Source organism: Trichomycterus rosablanca, chromosome 6 (assembly GCF_030014385.1).
Source record: "Trichomycterus rosablanca isolate fTriRos1 chromosome 6, fTriRos1.hap1, whole genome shotgun sequence".
Lineage (NCBI taxonomy): Eukaryota > Metazoa > Chordata > Actinopteri > Siluriformes > Trichomycteridae > Trichomycterus > Trichomycterus rosablanca.
Window position 1 is genome coordinate 46,626,263 of NC_085993.1, and position 20,059 is coordinate 46,646,321.

At 39.5% G+C, this 20,059-nt stretch overlaps 1 protein-coding gene across 1 annotated transcript; it reads right to left on the bottom strand.

Annotated features, from left to right (window-relative positions):
- Positions 1 to 10,208: 10,208 nt before the first annotated feature.
- On the bottom strand, positions 10,209 to 19,500 carry lnp1 (leukemia NUP98 fusion partner 1). The gene is made up of 4 exons (XM_062998161.1): positions 19,484 to 19,500; positions 14,610 to 14,844; positions 13,497 to 13,736; positions 10,209 to 10,349 (listed from the first exon to the last, which is right to left on the bottom strand). Exons 1-4 carry the CDS (start codon positions 19,498 to 19,500, stop codon positions 10,209 to 10,211), a joined length of 633 nt encoding a protein of 210 aa, XP_062854231.1.
- Between the last annotated feature and the right edge of the window lie 559 nt (positions 19,501 to 20,059).

Here is a 20,059-nt window from a genome sequence, read left to right on the forward strand (position 1 = left end):
CTGATGAATAGTTCAGTATCTTGACCACTAGGCTACAGCTTGCTTTTTTAAAGTAGTGTTAATATATAGTGGTAGCCTACAATGGTAGCCTAGTGGGTAGAGCTTTGGGCTATCAACCGGAAGATTGGCGGTTCAAATCCAGACTCTGCTATGTTGCCGCTGTTGGGTCCTTGAGCAAGGCCCTTAACCCTGTCTGCTCCAGGGGCGCTGTACAATGGCTGACCCTGCGCTCTGACCTCAGCTTCTAAACAAGCTGGGATATGCAAAGAAAGAATTTGATTGTACTGTACACATGTATATGTATATATGACAAATAAAGGATATCTTCTTCTTCTAAACCTTGGCAGCTTGGAGCTTGGATATACAGTGTATCACAAAAGTGAGTACACCCCTCACATTTCTGCAAATATTTCATTATATCTTTTCATGGGACAACACTATAGACATGAAACTTGGCTATAACTTAGAGTAGTCAGTGTACAGCTTGTATAGCAGCGTAGATTTACTGTCTTCTAAAAATAACTCAACACACAGCCATTAATGTCTAAATAGCTGGCAACATAAGTGAGTACACCCCACAGTGAATATGTCCAAATTGTGCCCAAATGTGTCGTTGTCCCTCCCTGGTGTCATGTGTCAAGGTCCCAGGTGTAAATGGGGAGCAGGGCTGTTAAATTTGGTGTTTTGGGTACAATTCTCTCATACTGGCCACTGGATATTCAACATGGCACCTCATGGCAAAGAACTCTCTGAGGATGTGAGAAATAGAATTGTTGCTCTCCACAAAGATGGCCTGGGCTATAAGAAGATTGCTAACACCCTGAAACTGAGCTACAGCATGGTGGCCAAGGTCATACAGCGGTTTTCCAGGACAGGTTCCACTCGGAACAGGCTTCGCCAGGGTCGACCAAAGAAGTTGAGTCCACGTGTTCGGCGTCATATCCAGAGGTTGGCTTTAAAAAATAGACACATGAGTGCTGCCAGCATTGCTGCAGAGGTTGAAGACGTGGGAGGTCAGCCTGTCAGTGCTCAGACCATACACCGCACACTGCATCAACTCGGTCTGCATGGTCGTCATCCCAGAAGGAAGCTGACGCACAAGAAAGCCCGCAAACAGTTTGCTGAAGACAAGCAGTCCAAGAACATGGATTACTGGAATGCCCTGTGGTCTGACGAGACCAAGATAAACTTGTTTGGCTCAGATGGTGTCCAGCATGTGTGGCGGCGCCCTGGTGAGAAGTACCAAGACAACTGTATCTTGCCTACAGTCAAGCATGGTGGTGGTAGCATCATGGTCTTGGGCTGCATGAGTGCTGCTGGCACTGGGGAGCTGCAGTTCATTGAGGGAAACATGAATTCCAACATGTACTGTGACATTCTGAAACAGAGAATGATCCCCTCCCTTCGAAAACTGGGCCTCATGGCAGTTTTCCAACAGGATAACGACCCCAAACACAACCTCCAAGATGACAACTGCCTTGCTGAGGAAGCTGAAGGTAAAGGTGATGGACTAAACCCAATTGAGCACCTGTGGCGCATCCTCAAGTGGAAGGTGGAGGAGTTCAAGGTGTCTAACATCCACCAGCTCCGTGATGTCATCATGGAGGAGTGGAAGAGGATTCCAGTAGCAACCTGTGCAGCTCTGGTGAATTCCATGCCCAGGAGGGTTAAGGCAGTGCTGGATAATAATGGTGGTCACACAAAATATTGACACTTTGGGCACAATTTGGACATGTTCACTGTGGGGTGTACTCACTTATGTTGCCAGCTATTTAGACATTAATGGCTGTGTGTTGAGTTATTTTCAGAAGACAGTAAATCTACACTGCTATACAAGTTGTACACTGACTACTCTAAGTTATATCCAAGTTTCATGTCTATAGTGTTGTCCCATGAAAAGATATAATGAAATATTTGCAGAAATGTGAGGGGTGTACTCACTTTTGTGATACACTGTATATGAAATTTGTTGAGGGGCCCAATTTGGTTTTTTTTGCACTGGGGCCCATGAGCTCCTTGTTACGCCACTACTCTTTGTTAAGTAGCATTGCCATATTTTTGCCAAACTCTAAGCTGCCAAGGTTTACCATATTAACAACGCTATAAAATGGCAAGCTGTAGCCTAGTGGTAAAGGTACTGGACTAGTAATCAGAAGGTCACTGGTTCAAGCCCCACCACTGCCAGGTTGCCACTGTTGCGCCTTTGAGCAAGGCTAACCCTCAATTGCTTAGACAGTATACTGTCAAAGTACTGTACGTCGCTTTGGATAAAAGCATCTGCTAAATGTCGAAAATGTAAATGCACGGAGTAATACCTAATATAGGGTAAATAAAATGCCTTTATTTGTCATATATACATATACATGTGTAAAGTACAATGAAATGCTTTATTCGCACGTCACAGCTTCGTTGGAAGGTGGGGTCAGAGTGCAGGATAGCCATTGGCCAAGAGGGTGACGGGCCTTTCTCAAGGGCCCAACAGTGGCTGCATGGCAGACTCTGGATTCAAACTCACAAACCTCTAGTTGGTGAGTCTAGCTGTCCCAGTGGTAGCCAACTGGATGTGCTATTACAGCAGAAGATTGTGTTTTTACTTCTCAACTATAATATTCTAAGTTACTAACAATTTGGCCAGAAAGTTTGCCTTGTTTTTGTTTGTGTTCAGTGAAGTGCTTGTGTGCTATAGTAAATGTCTTTTCTCTGTAATTTGACTGACAGAAGGAGTGTAAACCAACTAAGCACCAAGAGTATGGATCGAGCAAGAAGCAGCGCAGACAGTTGACTAGTCAAACAAAAGTAAAACAGGAGTAAGACAATACAAGCATTATATTTAAAACAATGTTTAGGAATTTGGGGTGGCACAGTGGCTCGGTGGGTAGCACTGTCGCCTCACAGCAAGAAGGTCCTGGGTTCGATCGCCAGGTGGGGCAGTCTGGGTCCTTTCTGTGTGGAGTTTGCATGTTCTCCCTGTGTCTGCATGGGTTTCCTCCGGGAGCTCTGATTTACTCCCACAGTCCAAAGACGTGCAAGTGAGGTGGTGGAGATACAACATTGTCCATGACTGTGTTTGATATTAAACTTGTGAACTGATGAATCCTGTGTAATGAGTAACTACCGTTCCTGTCATGAATGTAACCAAGGTGTGTAAAATATGTATAATGTATAAGCATTGTATAACCCTACTGGGGCTTTAATTTTAAGTATCTATCTATCTATCTATCTATCTATCTATCTATCTATCTATCTATCTATCTATCTAAAACATGTTAAACTCCTAATAAATAAATAAATGTTTAGGAATTTGAGCACAATAATTTAATAAATCATTTAGTAACCAGATGTATAACCCTTAAATGCAATTTATGAGCCTATATTTAGTTCATATTTAATAATATATTTAAATTACCACCCACTTTATTAAACAATACTGAATAGAAATCTGTGATTGATGTTTTGCATTTGTTTTGATGTACATAAATAACTAATATTGGAATGAAATAAAAATGAACTTAATGTAGAAATAGTACTAAAATGAGCATACAGCATAAACAAAAGGCTGAAACAACAGTGGAGAGTTTTCCCAAACATTGCCACCATTTGTTCGAGCGTTTTGAGTACTTTTAGTCACAAAAATCTACAATTATGTTGTTTGAGTTTTGTCATTTAAAGGAAACTACAATATAAATTCAGTCATGTCGCAGTAATACCGTGTTAACACAACTTTACCTCAGCCTTCTGTGTTGCTTAACTAAAAGATTCGAATCAAAGAACCGATTCGTTAGTGAATGACACATAACAAACCAAAATGTGTTTGCACTAAGAACTTTAAGGATTCACTCTTAAAATGTTACATAAAATACAATGTCATGTACATGCTTAAGTATATCTATCTTAAGAATATCGTTTTCTTCCATCGAACTCTTCCATGTAATAATACTAAAACTGTAATTGTTAAATTGCTTTAACTTTTATTTAACTGATAAAAGTACAAAAGTTTTCACTGAGCCTAATTATAATTTGTAAATATGCAAAACAACAGAACGTGGGCCTGCAACACAAAAAAGTTGGGACAGAGGATAAATAAAGTTACTTGTGAGGTTATACAAGTAACACTCTTGTTGAATGTTCCACAATTAGCAGTTTAACTGACAACAGGTGAGTTAATTCAATTTCATGAAAGAATTGTCAGTCAGTTCTAAAACATTGTTACTCAGCCCATTAATGTTACATTAAAATACATTAAATAATAAATAAATAAAGAAACATTCACTGATGCAAAACATAACCAGCACCACCCCAAGTCATTTCACAGTAATGTACACCTATCGGCCATAACATTAAAACCACCTCCTTGTTTCTACACTCACTGTCCATTTGATCAGCTCCACTTACCATATAGAAGCACTTTGTAGTTCTACAATTACTGACTGTAGACCATCTGTTTCTCTGCATGCTTTTTTTAGCCCCCTTTCACCCTGTTCTTCAATGGTCAGGACCCCCACAGGACCACTACAGAGCAGGTATTATTTAGGTGGTGGATCATTCTCAGCACTGCAGTGACACTGACATGGTGGTGGTGTGTTAGTGTGTGTTGTTTTGGTATGAGTGGATCAGACACAGCAGCGCTGCTGGAGTTTTTAAACACCGTGTCCACTCACTGTCCACTCTATTAGACACTCCTACCTAGTTGGTCCACCTTTTGCTGCTGTTTGAGTTGGTCATCTTCTAGACCTTTATCAGTGGTCATAGGACGCTGCCCATGGGGCACTGTTGGCTGGATATATGTGGACTGTTCTCAGTCCAGCAGGGACAGTGAGGTGTTTAAAAACTCCATCAGCGCTGCTGTGTTTGATCCACTCATACCAGCACAACACACACTAACACACCACCACCATGTCATTGTCACTGCAGTGCTGAGAATGATCCACCACCTAAATAATACCTGTTCTGTTCTGGTGGTCCTGACCATTAAAGAACAGCATGAAAGGGGGCTAACAAAGCATGCAGAGAAACAGATGGACTACAGTCAGTAATTGAAGAACTACAAAGTGCTCCTATATAGTAAGTGGAGCTGATAAAATGGACAGTGAGTGTAGAAACAAGGAGGTGGTTTTAATGTTATGGCTGATGGGTGTATATGGTTACCTTTTTAAAGTCTGTGCAATACCTGTTGTACTTTGTGCAATACATTTTATAAAACAGTGCAATATTTACTCAACTTTTTTAATATATGTGTAAACACTTTTATATCTTTATATAAAAAGCTGGAGTAAAGTTACACATTTCCCCCTGTGGGATAATAAAATCTTATATCCTCTTACACATATAACATCCATGCTTAAGAATAACAGCAATATACGCATGTGAGATGAGACCATAATTAACAACCATCCTATAGGAGAGAACATTCCCATTAGTATAGCTATAGTATTCCTTTGGGTGATAATAATTTGGGTAAATAATTTAAAGGCCCACCCAAAGATGGCGGTGTAGTAAAGCCTTATCATTCACTCCATCATCATTTGGTTTCGTGGATGAAAAAAATGCATAACGATTTCAGTTATATTTTTGCTTATTAACCTTATTAAACATTTTTTTTTTCCATTTCCAAAAAACAGGTTCTAACAGGTTTCAGCAGATTCGTGTTCTTTGACTGTTGTTTACTAACACGAGAAATGAAATGTTTACTATGGAAGCACTTCTGTAAGTCGCTCTGGATAAGAGCGTCTGCTAAATGCAGAAAATGTAAATGTAAATGTAAATTAAACAACCTGCTGTGTGTGTGTGTGTGGGGGGGGGGGGGGGGGATGTGTTGCGTCTGACTTGAACTAAACATGTAATACTTTATTCCACTTATTCTTCTGGACGAGCTCGACAGGAGGTCAGTTGTCACATGCAGACACATTTTCGTGGGTGCCATTATGACGTCACGAGCGCCGCTCACCACTCCGCGTGACGTCACAGTGACCGAACCCTATAAATACACGCTCCTGTGTGATCTCAGGCACTTCGCTTTTGGCTCGGAGAGAGGAAGCACGCACGGCTGTTAGCTCCAGCAGGAATTTACACTGTAATTCGTTTTTATTACAGCAGGAAAATATGATGGAGATGCCCACACTGGAAAAGAGGCAAAAATTAGAACAACTGCGGTACCTTTCTTTTACAAAACAACTGAAGACAGGAGATGGGGCCACAATGCAAACAATCTATGGGCAAAGAGGCAGCAGTTTTTCTCCACTGCCACCGCAGGATAAGAAACCACCAACAAGGTTTCCATCGCTCTGCTCTAAACCAGATGTAGACACTGCTGAACCATCTATAAATGTGGCAGTGAAGAGACCAGGCAGGATTTACACTGTTGCACAGCAGAACAACCTTAACTTCGGCATCCTGTGCGATGATTGTATTAAAAAACCTCATCCACCACTCTCAAGGAAACCACTTTACACGCAGAATGCAGTTCCTGATCTGACAGAACCCGAGTCCCTCAGGGTAAATCGGTATTCCATAGCACAGCAGCACCAGATGTGCCTTCAAATATCACAGAGAGCAAAACTCTCTTATCCAAGCCTGATCAGGACGCCTGCAAAACTACAACCAGTGGTTGGAAGTACAGCAACAGTGTTCGAGAGAGTAGCTTCTGCAAGGTGCCAAAATTTTTCAGAAAATAGTGCCAGTGGAGATAAACGTGTCCCGCAGCAGTGCCAAAGGAGAAAGACGAGAAGGAGGACTTCTCAAACTGCTGCTTCGCATCTTCGCTCTCTGCCCATGGGTCATCTGGGCTTACTGACAGAGTCGGTGAAGGCTCTCTTTCTTAAACAATAATATTAGGTGTGTGAAGATCAGACCTTCACATCCTAGGTAATGTATAAGGAAGAGGGTAAGTTTTATTAATGACTGCCCAGGACACAATTACATTGCTGGGCATGGTTAACTTTGGGCATTGTCATGGTTAATTTTGGACTTTATTTAAAATCAATGGCTAAATTCCAACCACAAGCAGACTGGTTTACTTGCATAAACTGGCTGTGTTAAACAAACAACAAGAAATGAAAACTGGATGAAAAATTTGAAAAAGAACAGCCACACAGCCAGGATATTCATACAAACTAAAAACCCAAACAGAAATGGTAAACACATTAAGGAATCACATATTATATAGATAGGGATGAGGCAGGATCAAAATAACTCGAAATGACATTTTACCCAAGGAGGATGGGTCCCTTTTGAGCCCGGTTCCTCTCAAGGTTTCTTCCTTATAATAATTTGAAGGGAGTTTTTCCTTGCCACTGTCGCCCTAGGCTTGCTCAATAGGGTGTTTTGACCCAGATTACTTTAAAACTGCCTCAAGAAACACAATGACTACATATTAAACATTGAGCAAATAAAAAAAAAACTTCAAGACAATGTAAGTGAAGTGTAAGATGGGAGGAGGAAGGAGTGAAGGAAAAAGGGAGGAAGGAAGGACTTAAGAAAAAGAAAGGTGGAGAAGCAGGGAGAATTACTGCATTGGCATTACCTGATGAAAGAACAGAAGGATAATACAACATACTACAGAAAAAGGAAATGATAGGAAGACAAAGAAAAGTAAAAAAAAAATAATGGAGAGAGACATTATATTTACATTTTCGGCATTTAGCAGAAGCTTTTATCCAAAGCGACTTACAGTACTGCGACAGAGCAGCAGTAGCTCAGTGGTTAAGGTACTGGACTAGTAATCAAAAGATTGCCGGTTCAAGACCCACCACCGCTAAGTTGCCACTGCTGGGCCCCTGACCAAAGGCCCTTAACCCTCAACAGTCGTGTTCAGACATAGTTGTAAGTCACTTTGGATAAAAGCGTCTGCTAAATGCCGAAAATGTAAAATGTAAGTATACTGTCTAAGCAATTGAGGGTTAAGGACCTTGCTCAAGGGCCCAACAGTGGCAAACTAGTAGTGGTGGGGCTTGAACCAGCGACCTTTCAATTACTAGCCCAGGACCTTAACCACTAGGTTACAACCACTACAGAGAGTAACGATAATGAAAAAGGACAGAGACAAAAACAGGACAGAAAAGAAAGAAAGAAAGAAGGAGGAAAAAACGTTGTAGGAAAAAAGGGAAAACATTACATTACACATGACAGAGAAAAATAATATTAATATAGATTATGGAATTCAAAGAAACAAAAAGAGAACAATGAATTAGCAAGGGTAGTTAAAAAAGTAAAGGTTTGTGTGTGTGTGTGGGGGGGGGGGTTACAAAAACAGGAAATTGTTTTTGCGTGTATTTTCTTTTCTGTAGTTTTGCAGGAGGAGAAAAACTGCTCAAGATTCATAAAAAAGGAACAAGAGTTTGGCATCTTCTAACATTTCGGAATCCTCTAACTTTAGTCTTCGAAATCTTCTTGCCACATCATATATTCATAATTAATGACATGTTGGTTTAATGAACTTTAATTGGTTTAATAAAAATGTTTTATTTATTTAGTGTGTTGTGTTGTTATTTTACTTATTAAAATTGAATACAGCATCAATATGTTAGGATGCAGTATCAATAGTTAGTGTGTTGGTGCGTTCTTCTTCAGTCAGGAGTAGAGCTAGCAAAATGTAATCAGGTAATTGGTATCACTAGATTGGAAGGAAAACCTTTAAAAGCTCCTAAAATATTGTGACATTAGCAGGGCGCATTCACGACCTTCCATGGTCCTTAAATCAACATTATACCAACCTGACACTGTCAATGTCAATACTCATCTTTCAGCACATACAGATTTTATTCTCTTCAACTGCACACCAAATATATAGATTGTACATACATACTACTGTATATAGATTATACATTATACATATTATACATATTTTATTCACTGATTGACATTAAGGACTGACATTGCAGTGTTGTAGAGTCTTACGGAGTTAAACATTAAAGGCCTTTAATTTAGCAAGTTACATTGTAAATCCTAATACATGCAGTACAACTGCTGGTATGCTGTTAGATTTCAGTGATAAAAGTAAAATACATTGCATACATTTATCAGCCACACACTGTTTTAGGGTTGTATTTCTCAAAACAAGTCTTAGTCTTTAGACTTTGCATTTATTCTCATGTAAGCAAACAATTATAGACATTATTTTTTTGCAAGCTTTTATTATTATTATTTATTGAAAGATAATCACCAGTAATATGCAAACAGTATGTAATGTTCGTTAATCATTTAACTCTCATTGTTGGTACACTTGGTTAGCTACATTAGCTAGTCTTCTGTAAACCTTAAAACAATAAATGAACAAAAATGTATTTGTTTGTTCAAGTTGGTACAAAGTCAGTGATTGTGAGAGAAAATTGTCACTAGGAGGGGCAAACTGGTAAAGCAGTGGTAAAACTAGGGTGACCATATGTCCTCTTTTTTCCGGACGTCTTCTTTTTTGGAACTAAAAAATTTCTCCTGCCAAGTGCCGTCTTTTTTGAAAACCAAAACATGATCACCCTAGTAAAACACACTAGCCCACCAGCGCTGAGAGCATTGCAGTTGCTTGTTAAAATCTGGACTTTACAATCTGTGAATTCCTGGTCAGCTGCATCATTATTGTATCTGTCTATTAAACACTTTTCCAGAATGCGATCAGCACTGTAAAGCTTGATCGACTTTAGAAAGTGGCATATGTTTACCCAGAGGTTCTAATTCATAAAAGACTGACCATGACAATCTTGTGGTTGTGGTTTAGTCACACAAGCCCTGTACAGTCAAACTAGCCCTATTTATACGAGTACAAAGAAGTCACTACTTATTGTCAAGTATAATCACTAGAAAAGAACTTTCTACACCACTAAATTACTAATCATAGTTATTGTACATACTTTTGACATTGCAGATTTCAATTTTAGAAAACCAACAATTAACATATAAAATATCTTAAAGTGACATTTGACTTTTATAGACAAAAAATACAGTAAGTGTACAGTATAAATAAACAGTTGCATAGATCATTAAAATTGCAAAAGTGTAACCTTAAGTGCAGATATAAAGACAACATGGTTGCTAATTTAGTTAAATCCAGAAAGAAAATAAACAAAAAAGCTAAATAAAGTTATATATTTCACTCTAAAATGAAAAAGAAAAAAATCTACAGCTGAAGAGAAGAGAAAAGAAATGTTAATGAAGTACTAGGGTAGGATACTTAAACTGTATTTATTCTTTTTAAGTAATAATTTTGTATTTAACCCAAGTCAGCGGTGTCTACGTAATGAGAATCGTTGGCGGGGCAGGTGGTATTCTTCTTGTTCAATGCAGAATGGAACCTCCTTCCTGCTACCACAGGCATCAGAACTCCCACTTCGTGGACGAGCACCTTGCTCCAGTCTCCTTACCTTCGCAATACACCATTCAGAAACAACAGATCAATACAAAACCTGACAGTATCTACAGTATAAAACCAAAAGTCTTAAAAGCCAAAAGTTAGCATTACAGAACAAGCTACATTTATTTTGTTTGTGGACACACCTTATAATAATTGAGTTCCGGTGTTTCAACTGCATTTACTGCTAACATGTAAATTAAATAATTATTCAAAATAAATGCTTCCACATTTAAGGCAATTATTTTGGAAAGTCTCTGTTTCTGTTCCAGTGTGACTGTGCCCCCTGCACAAACCAAGGTCTAGAAGAACTTCAACCTTACTTAACTCTTTTGGATTGAACTCAAATGTTGACTACAGTCTCATCAAACATTATATAAGGGAACTCCAAAAAATTTCTGCACTTTTATATTTTGGTTGGAGACAGTGAGGGCAGGAGGAGTAGTAACTGCTCGTGTCTGAGAGACAGAGAGAGAGCTTATAGTCCGGATTTAGCGCCATCTGATTTCCACCTTTTTGGACGCTCAAAGAAGCTTCCAAACCCTCGTATATACTGCCACTTTTATGGCCAAGATATTGGGAAGTCCCTGTTTCTGTTTCAGCATGACTGTGCTCCCTGCACAAGGTCAAGAAGGTCAAGAAAGAAATTCCTGTGGTCTGCACAAAGCCCCGACTTCAACCCCACTAAACTCAGGGAATGAACTCATTTGTTGACTATAGTCTCTTCAAACATTACACAAGGGGGTGTAAGTGGGTTGGATGGTTCAACTCCATACTAATGCTCATGGTTTAGGAATAGACTCGAGAACAAGCTCGAGATTTTAACAACTATACGGCCTAAAGTATTTGGACACCTGACACCTGGAGCCTATCCCAGCTTTTCAATGGGCGCAAGGCACACAGTAACATCCTGGACGGGGCGCCAGTCCATCGCAGGGCAGCCACACATACACATACACACACACACACACACACACACACACACACACACACAGGTACACACACCCATTCTCCTATAGGGCAATTCAGTGTCTCCAATTAACCTGACTGCATGTTTTTGGACTGTGGGAGGAAACCGGAGCTCCCGAAGGAAACCCACACAGACACGGGGAGAACATGCAAACTCCACACAGAAAGGACCCAGACCGCCCCACTGGGGGATCAAACCCAGAACCTTCTTGCTGTGAGGCGACAGTGCTACCCACCAAGCCACCGTGCCACCCATAAGCAAAACTCTTAACCCTCAATTGCATAGGTTGTATACAGCCACAACTTTAAGTCGCTTTGGATAAAAGTGTCTGCTAAATGCTGAAAATGTAAATCTTATAGCTTTTTATATGTGTCTTTTCTATGGGTGCCAATAAATGTGAAGACAACATAAAGTATATGTGTTTACCTAAAATGTATTCTTATTGTTTATTTAACTAATCACTCGTGTCTTTAAATCATCATGAAAAATTTAATATAAAACAAGAACATAACAAAACACAAATGAAGAAGAAAAGAAGTGATAGTATCATCAATTAAATTCACACAGGCCCCTTAAGCAGCAAAGCATCCTCATATCTACTTTTTTGACTGTTAATGCAATGTTCTTAAAGTACTAATTATGTAATGTAATGTAGTGTAATGCTTGGATAGCTTAACACCAGGTAAAACTGGGTCCTTATCTTCCAAAAGATCAGCCTTTCTGTTTCTTTGGGTATTTCTCTTTCAGTTTTAACATGCCTCTTTCTAATCATGGACTCATGAATACTGACCTTATCTAAGACAAGGCCTGCAGTTCCTTCAGTGTAGATTTGTTTTGGTGACTTTTTGATTATCGCAGCAACAGTAATGAGAAACCCTACGCAACCTTCCCAGACACAGCCAATCTTGTTTTCTAAATGGTCATCCAGACCTTTAGCTCTGAAGGGACTCAAACTCTTAAGTTAGAACTCTCTCCAGTGATGGGCTAATACATTTACATTTTCAGAATTTAGCAGACACTTATCCAAAGCGACTTACAGTACTGTGACAGTATATTGTCTAAGCAATTGAGGGTTAAGGGTCTTGCTCAAGGGCCCAACAATAGCAACCAGGCAGTGGTGGGGTTTGAACCAGCAACCTTTTGATTACTAGTCCAGTACCTTAACCACTAGGATACAACTGCCCTAATATAATATAATAATAAGCTGCCACACCACCCGAGCACCCCTGCAAAAACATTTTTTGATAATATAGCAAAGGGGATAAAGATGAGATAAATGGGATCTTTTAGCTTGGTACCCTGAAGCTTTAACAGAAATAATAAAATGTACCTATGCATCTAGGATTCAATTTGTTCAAACTCCAATGAAATGTAACAGAGATGAAATAGAAGTAGCTTTTTTGGCCTTACCTCTTTACGGAGGTGGTGAGAGCAGGGAAACTCTTGGGTCGCCCCTCCTCTTCTTCCTTCACTGTTTTTATTGCATTTTTCTTCATGGTGGATTAAACACAAATTTTCTGCATCATTCTGCAACAATGAAGAAATGATCAGTGGACTAGTAAACATTACTCAACATTAACTAAAGCAAATTAATGACCTTAACATTAACATCAATTCTTTTAGCATTTTTTCAGTTAAATAAATGTTCAAGATATTTAACAAATCATAGATTATTGTTTTTTTTTATTCTTATTATTTTTGTTTATGCATTTTCTCCCCTTTTCCCCCCTTTTAGCGCGTCCAATTGCCGGAATGCGTCATGGTTCATCTCCGCCAATGCCGATCCCCGCTCTGATTGAGAAGAACGAAGCTAACCCATGCCCCCTTCGACACGTGGGCAGCCTACACACCTACACTTTGACGAGTGCAGTGCAGCTCAGCATTGTGTAGGGATCGACACACCCTGACCGCACTCTTTTCTCTGTGCAGGCGCCATCAATCAGCCATCAGAGGTCGTAACTGAATTAGTTATGAGAGAGAGACTCGATCCGGCTTAATCCCACCCATATCTGAACAACAGGCCAATCGTTGTTCATGTGGGCGCTCAGCCTAGCCGGCTGCGCCACCTGAGCGGCATGTTATCTTAGTTTTTAATAAAATATTGAAATACCAGTGTACTGATTTTCCAAACAGAAGATCAGAAATAGGAGTTTCCTGTTCCTTCCTATTTTAGCACAATCCTGCACTCACCAGTGACATGATTCTGTGATTGCGGAGACGCAAAACCCTCTGAAAGGACTCGCTTAACTCAGGATCGGTGTTTCTTTGATACCCTGTGCCCCCTGTCTTGGCCTGGGCATATTCATCTGACGCTACACGGCGAGCATGAGGGTGAGTGCGCACTTCCTTTTCCTTGTGGCTTTTCAGATGAACGGGAGCAGAAGCTGTGTTGCCACTGTGAAGCTTCAACTGCATGGCCTCCAGCTGGGACTGACAGGAGATTAAATATTACATAATGTCGTAATATAACATGGGAATATACACCGACCAGACATAACATTACGACCACTGACAGGTGAAGTGAATAACACTGATTATCTCTTCATCACGGCACCTGTTAGTGGGTGGGATATATTAGGCAGCAAGTGAACATTAGCCAATTATGTCTGCGTATAGGCACCCAGCCAACCGGTAGCAGAGCATAGATTCGAACTTGCAAGCTTGAGATCTCAGCAGGTTACAGAATCATGCCCACCTGCAATATCATTACGGCTGGCTTTATGTGATACCTTTAATCAGGCAGTCTCTGCACCTCATCAGTATTAATTCGCTGCAGCTGGGAGAGATCTTTAAATACCGGCTTCACAGGCCACCTTGCTGTGGGCTTACTGTATTGAGCTGTACAATGATTGTGTGTTTCCAACATCTGCCCACTTTATTAGACTGGTGCTTTTTTTTAGTTTGGGGCTCTTTAGCCACAGTATTGCTCTACCTTGGTTATAAATCCTGTAGCTGAGTTCACATCTTACGATCTTTGGGGCTTTACCTGGTGCACCTCGAGCCACCCTGTTACAGTATTTACACCAAAATCTGTAAACCTTCAGGAAATTTTATCAAATGTATTTGTATAGTTCATTTGGAAGGAACAGAAGTTACAGTATAACAGTCTATCAATTTAAAGTAACTTGTCAGTCTGGTCAACGATTGGTCTATCCTCTGTATCTCTAAAATACAGTCTGTATGACCTAGACGGTACAAAGTTTAGCCTGTTTTATGTTGCTAGATAAAGCCTTTTCAATAGTAGCTGTAGCTTACCATGCTATCTAACTCTCAACATTTTCGCCAAGTAACAATGGCACTCACCATACAGGGAAGTGAAGCCCGCCGGTCAGTTGTGGAGCAGGTAGACCTTCTGAAGCTCCTTCTTCTGTCTTTGGCATGATCATTTCCAGCTCCGTGGCCCCAGTAACTGCTCATCCATTTGGTAAAATTGCCATCATCATCCTCATCGTTGTCTGCGATGAGGGCAGGAAGCAGGCGCAGCGACAGCTTGAAGGCCGGAGTGTGGGGCTCTCGCCGAAGCTCCCAACGTAAACGACTACAAAAAAGTACTCAAAACAAAAAGTGAAATGAAGCTCTGGGGCTGATCTGAGGATAGTGAGGATCAGTCTAGGCTTTGATCTAAACTAAATCCTTCAATTTCAGGGTTACGTATTGTTCTTGTTGATTTAAGTCTGTCCAAAAATTTCATGCATAGCTTTTGTCCAAGTCTTCAAATAAAACGAATCACCAGTAATATGTTTATTACCAAAGTCAGGAGGCTTATATATCAGAGGAAGAGATGCAGGACTGGATAAAGAGAGAGAAAGAGAGAGAGAGTACCAGTGTGTGGATGTTGGAGTCTGAATGGGTGGGGTATATGTGTGTCGGGTGGTCTGCTTTTTAAATCTTTCCATTGCACAGCGCACAGCCTAGGGGGCTTAAACACAGTCTGAAACTCCAACTCTCACATACTTTCCAGTCACTGAGCACATGAAACCTGCCAATAATTATGTACTGGAGCAGTGAAAAGAGGATTGTACAGCAGGCTTCACTCACTTTAACATAATAATCTCAGTTGCAGACTTTATGTGCACAGGGCTGTTTTTGCTATTTTTGACATAATTTTAACTAGCACAATGGTTTATACTGCTAAAAAAGACAATGACAATGAAAGCAGTGATTTTAAAAATATCATTGACTTTTAATTTAAGAAAAAAACAGTATAAAGATGTTTTACGTTGTGTGTTCGAAAACCTTGTGCGCTCTCCATACAGACAGCATTTTATGTCATCCTACGCGCTCCCGAGAAGGAGGCTGTTCGAAATAATAGATGCCTGAATATGCTCACTACTAAGGTATCTTAAAATTTCAGTGCTATTTTGACAGAATAATGAGGTGCATCCAATGCTGCCTTAGTGGCGAAGGCAATCCCAGCATTCAGTGGGGCACAACTTTTCTCACAGAAAAATAAAAAAACATGGCGGACGGTGCAGAGAAACGAACCATTTTGTTATTTTCAAACGTAAATAAATTATTATTGATTTTTTATTTGTATACTGTAAATGTGCACAAGTGTTTTTATTTGCAAATTCGAGCTTGTCAGCGAATGTAAACATTTTCGGTACACAAAGGGAGATGTTAGTTGACATGCTAGCGCATTGTGCCACCTCATCCCATTGGTTTGAATGGCATGATGCTAACTGTGTTAGCTTAGTAAGCAAAAACTGATGGAATCGCTGTCTAAGTCGTGCGTTCGAATAAACCTGCCTTATAAGTCGATGACCTATTAGAATCCTCTCTATTTAGGCAGCTGCCTATGTAGGCAGTAAGACAGCAAGGCAGCTCCCTAGGTTTTCGAACACACCTTGTATTAACTTTTTTGTAAACATATGCACATTCTGAAATTGAAGTCTTAAAGTTTATGCAAAAGCAAGGTAAATTGAGAGACCTTGTAAAAAAAAAACTTTAAACAGGGTGTGCAAAAATGCTTGGATATTTAAGAAGCATCCAGAAAAAAGCCAAGTCAGTTTTGAGTAAGGATGGGTCAAGGCTAGCCACAAATTCAACAGAAAATGAATGAACAGTTTAAGCACTGCATATTTTTTTTAGTATTTTAACCTCTAGCGTTCATCAACAAATGGTTCAAGAAAACTAGAGTATATACTGTGTGTGAAATCTAGGCTGAGGTTTGGGTAACCTTCACATCTGTGCATGGGAAAACATATACACATTTCAGAACAACATATGCTTTTATCTAGATAATGTTTTAGAGACGTCCATGTTCAATTTAAAATTATGACATATTTACACATCAGTGGCGGCTGCTGGTCTTTCAAAGAGGGGAAGCTCATTGTCGGCTTACATCATAAAATGTGTCAATTTATTTATACATAAATTCTGCCCTCCGTTCCTTTTCAAGAAAATGGCCTGTGATCCTATCGTACCAAGTAGGCGTCTTTTCCAGGGACTTGACCAGTGTCCTCTCAATGGCCAGCAAATAGCTGTCAATCAAAACGGGATTCAGCCTTTCGACTGATCCTCCAATCATCTTGCAGAAGCTCAGCGTCCAGACCCGCCCACAGCTCCATTCACCCCCAGAGACGCTCAGCGTCCGGGGGCGGGACAAAATCGTGGCGTTTATCCAATGACCGGCGAGTTTCGAAGCAATGAAAAAAAAACCCTCCCATGCAGTCCCGTTGACGTGAATAGACGCTCAGCTTCTACGGACAAATGCATTGACGCTCCGGGAATGTACGAGAAGTTCGAGTCAGTCGATTTGTGATAAGTAGCTGATTCTGAACGAACTCGTCTTTAAGATGAACGTGTTCTAACGCATTTGTAGTCAATGAAATGTTAACACAACTGTACATATTTGACCATTTAATTTTTGACATTTTAGGGGAAGCTGAGCTTCCCTTGCAGTCTTAGAGGAATCGCCACTGCTTCACATGTAAAAATGCATTGACTGAGACACTCAGAAAGTGTGGGGTGCTAGACTGGCTTGTCTGTAGTCAAACTCAGTAAATTTTACAACAAACAACTTGTGTGGATTGAACAGCTAGTGTTTCTTACGTAGTCAAGCAACTTTATTTAATATCATTACAAATTAAGACATGTACTTATTAATACAATGGTACCTTCAAACTCAACGTCAGTTGGTTCTGGGAGTGGCGTTGAGTTTAAAAGACGTTGAGTTTTAAGATACTTTTTCCTACAAGGATGTATGGGGAAACCTGTTAATGCGTTTCATAGTTCCGTGGAACTGCATATATTTTAGGCTAATAAAATACAATTGAAAAACAGTTAACAATCAGTGAAAAAGACAATAAAACCTAACAAAAAAATCGCAAACCCAACGTGGCAAAAGTGCGCAGAGCTAAGCAACACCGCCACACTCCACAGACAACAACGGCACAGCCAGCACAAAATCGGTTTTGCTATTTCTCATGTGAATGTGCCCTAACAATTACCTTTTTGTTTACATTGCACACATGTCGAGTTTAAGGGAAACATGGAGTTTAAGGGTACAAACCCCTCAACAAAGGGCGTCGAGTTTTAAAGATTTCGATTTTAGGGGACGTTGAGTTACTTTATGTTACCCTAGGTATGACTGTAATTAGAAAAAATGATCTTGCTGGACTGTAAGACCAGTCATTTATTGTGTTATTTACAAACATTGCATTAATCAGTCCCAATGACGAGTTTCTAAAAGCTATTTAGTTCTTATTCCATTAGTATTTTGCATGTGGTTATAACAGGTGAGGGAGTACCTCATTCCTCATACCAACTTGGATTCAGAGGACCTGGGTTCTAATTTTTGCCTCCACTCACTGTTTATAAGTAATTTCACATGTCCTAACTGACTCTCATTAGCCCAATTGTTTATGTACCCAGTTAATTTTGGACTGTGACTCTGTTTTGGAGAATATAGAAACACATGTTTCATAAATGATAAATCTGGGGCACGCTTTAGCCATCGTCTGGGTCAGTCTACTGTCCTGCTCCAGTTATTTATCCTGCCATCCCGTAGGGCACCAATATCTATTATCAGTCTCTAATGTGGAGCACCTGCTGCTAATGTATTACAGTGCAGCACAACAAAATATCTTGGTCTGGTGAACTGCTCACATACTTGCTCTGATAACTGTATACATACACATATTGATACTGGTATAATTATCATTATTAACCAGTATTTCACTGGTCCTTCACATGCCATTTAGCAAACTCGCTGTGTGCTCTCATGTGCCTTTTAATCAAAAGAGAATAGTGTGTCTGAAACTATGTCATGTAACATGTCTATTTAACAAGTTTGCTTAACGTGATATCATTTAAAGCACATGTTTTATTAACATTACTGTCTTACTTCCAGTTTAAACTCTAACAAATCTATTGACAGCGTAAAGTTCTGTAGACAGTCAGTGAGATGGATGAGGCACATACATATTTTGGGTTCATAGCTAAGTTTGTCATTAAAAACAGTGGTTTGTATACTACTGTACTTAAACATTCACCTGAAGTTCCTCTCAGCACAGAAACTGCACTAGGTTTAATTTTACACCTTTCAAAACTTAAGGCTCTCAAAGAAAAAGGTGGTATTAATACCTCAACTATTCTAAATGCAGCTTTTATAATAACTGGTGTCCGAAAGGAATGTTTACAGATATGACTGTGTGTGTCTGGAGAGGTGGATAGTTTGTAATGTGTGATTGAAATGTGTCTTTTTTATTACTGTCAATTTTTTATGTTGTCTCTTACTGTGCACTCTATTTCATGTATGTATGAGCTTACTTGGCCTATAAAGTCTGATTCTGATTTAAACAGCTTGTAGCATTTTGCAAAACTACAGCACTGCCAAGAAAGAAATAGTCTACAATGTCTTATGATATTTTATACACATCTACTGTATATATTATACAATGATGATTCTTTTCGGCTGCTCCTGTTAGGGGTTGCCACAGCAGATCATTTGCATGTTCGATTTGGCACAGTTTTTATGCCGGAGGCTTTTATTTATCTGGTGCAACCCTCTTATTTATTTATTTATTTAGGCTTAGGACTGGCACTAAGGGTGCCCTGATATGTATTCCCCCAATGGCTGGGTTACCTATATATTATGAAATATGTGACCTAAATATGGGATTCAGGACACTTTGTAGCAAATCTAGAAATAGTAAAAATTAACTTACACTTACAAAACCTTAGGAACCATGTTGCTAAGCAGAACCTACTGTTGTTCCACCATTCTGCCCTGTTCTTATGTGTAACAGAATACATTTGTGACAGGATAGATGAGACTAACTGCACATGTTTGGCATCAGAATTTACCATATAGCTACAAGACAACAATTTTATAGACATTTTCCTATATTAGAAAAAAGAAATAATTAAATGTTTTGTTTTCTGTCTACTTATATTAACATTACTCAATCCACTGCTTAACACTAACTGGCCAAAATTATGCAGAGGTGGTTGATTAGCATTACTAGGGTATACCAGCATAAATACATAATAAACAAGGTAAAACTAGTTCTTTCTACTCTAAAGCTGATTGTTCTTTCACCCTCTCCTGTGATTACTCTGTGTAATTATTTGAATTTTGACTGTAAAGTTTGCATTGGGCTGCATATTGTGCTATGCTTTAGGTGTGACTGCCCCTTCCTTTTTTGCTTATTTATTTATCTATTTATTTTACTTTACTTTTTCTGTATTTTTTTTTTTACTTTTATTCTTTTGTATTCTTTTTTTGGGTATTGTTTTGTAATTTGTAA

Excerpts from the sequence above, each read along its gene's own strand:
- lnp1 (XM_062998161.1), bottom strand. Across the intron at positions 13,737-14,609 it reads GGGCTTCACTTCCCTGTATG|TCCCAGCTGGAGGCCATGCA; the intron begins GTGAGTGCCATT and ends ATCTCCTGTCAG. Across the intron at positions 10,350-13,496 it reads ATCACAGAATCATGTCACTG|GTAAGGAGACTGGAGCAAGG; the intron begins GTGAGTGCAGGA and ends TGTATTGCGAAG.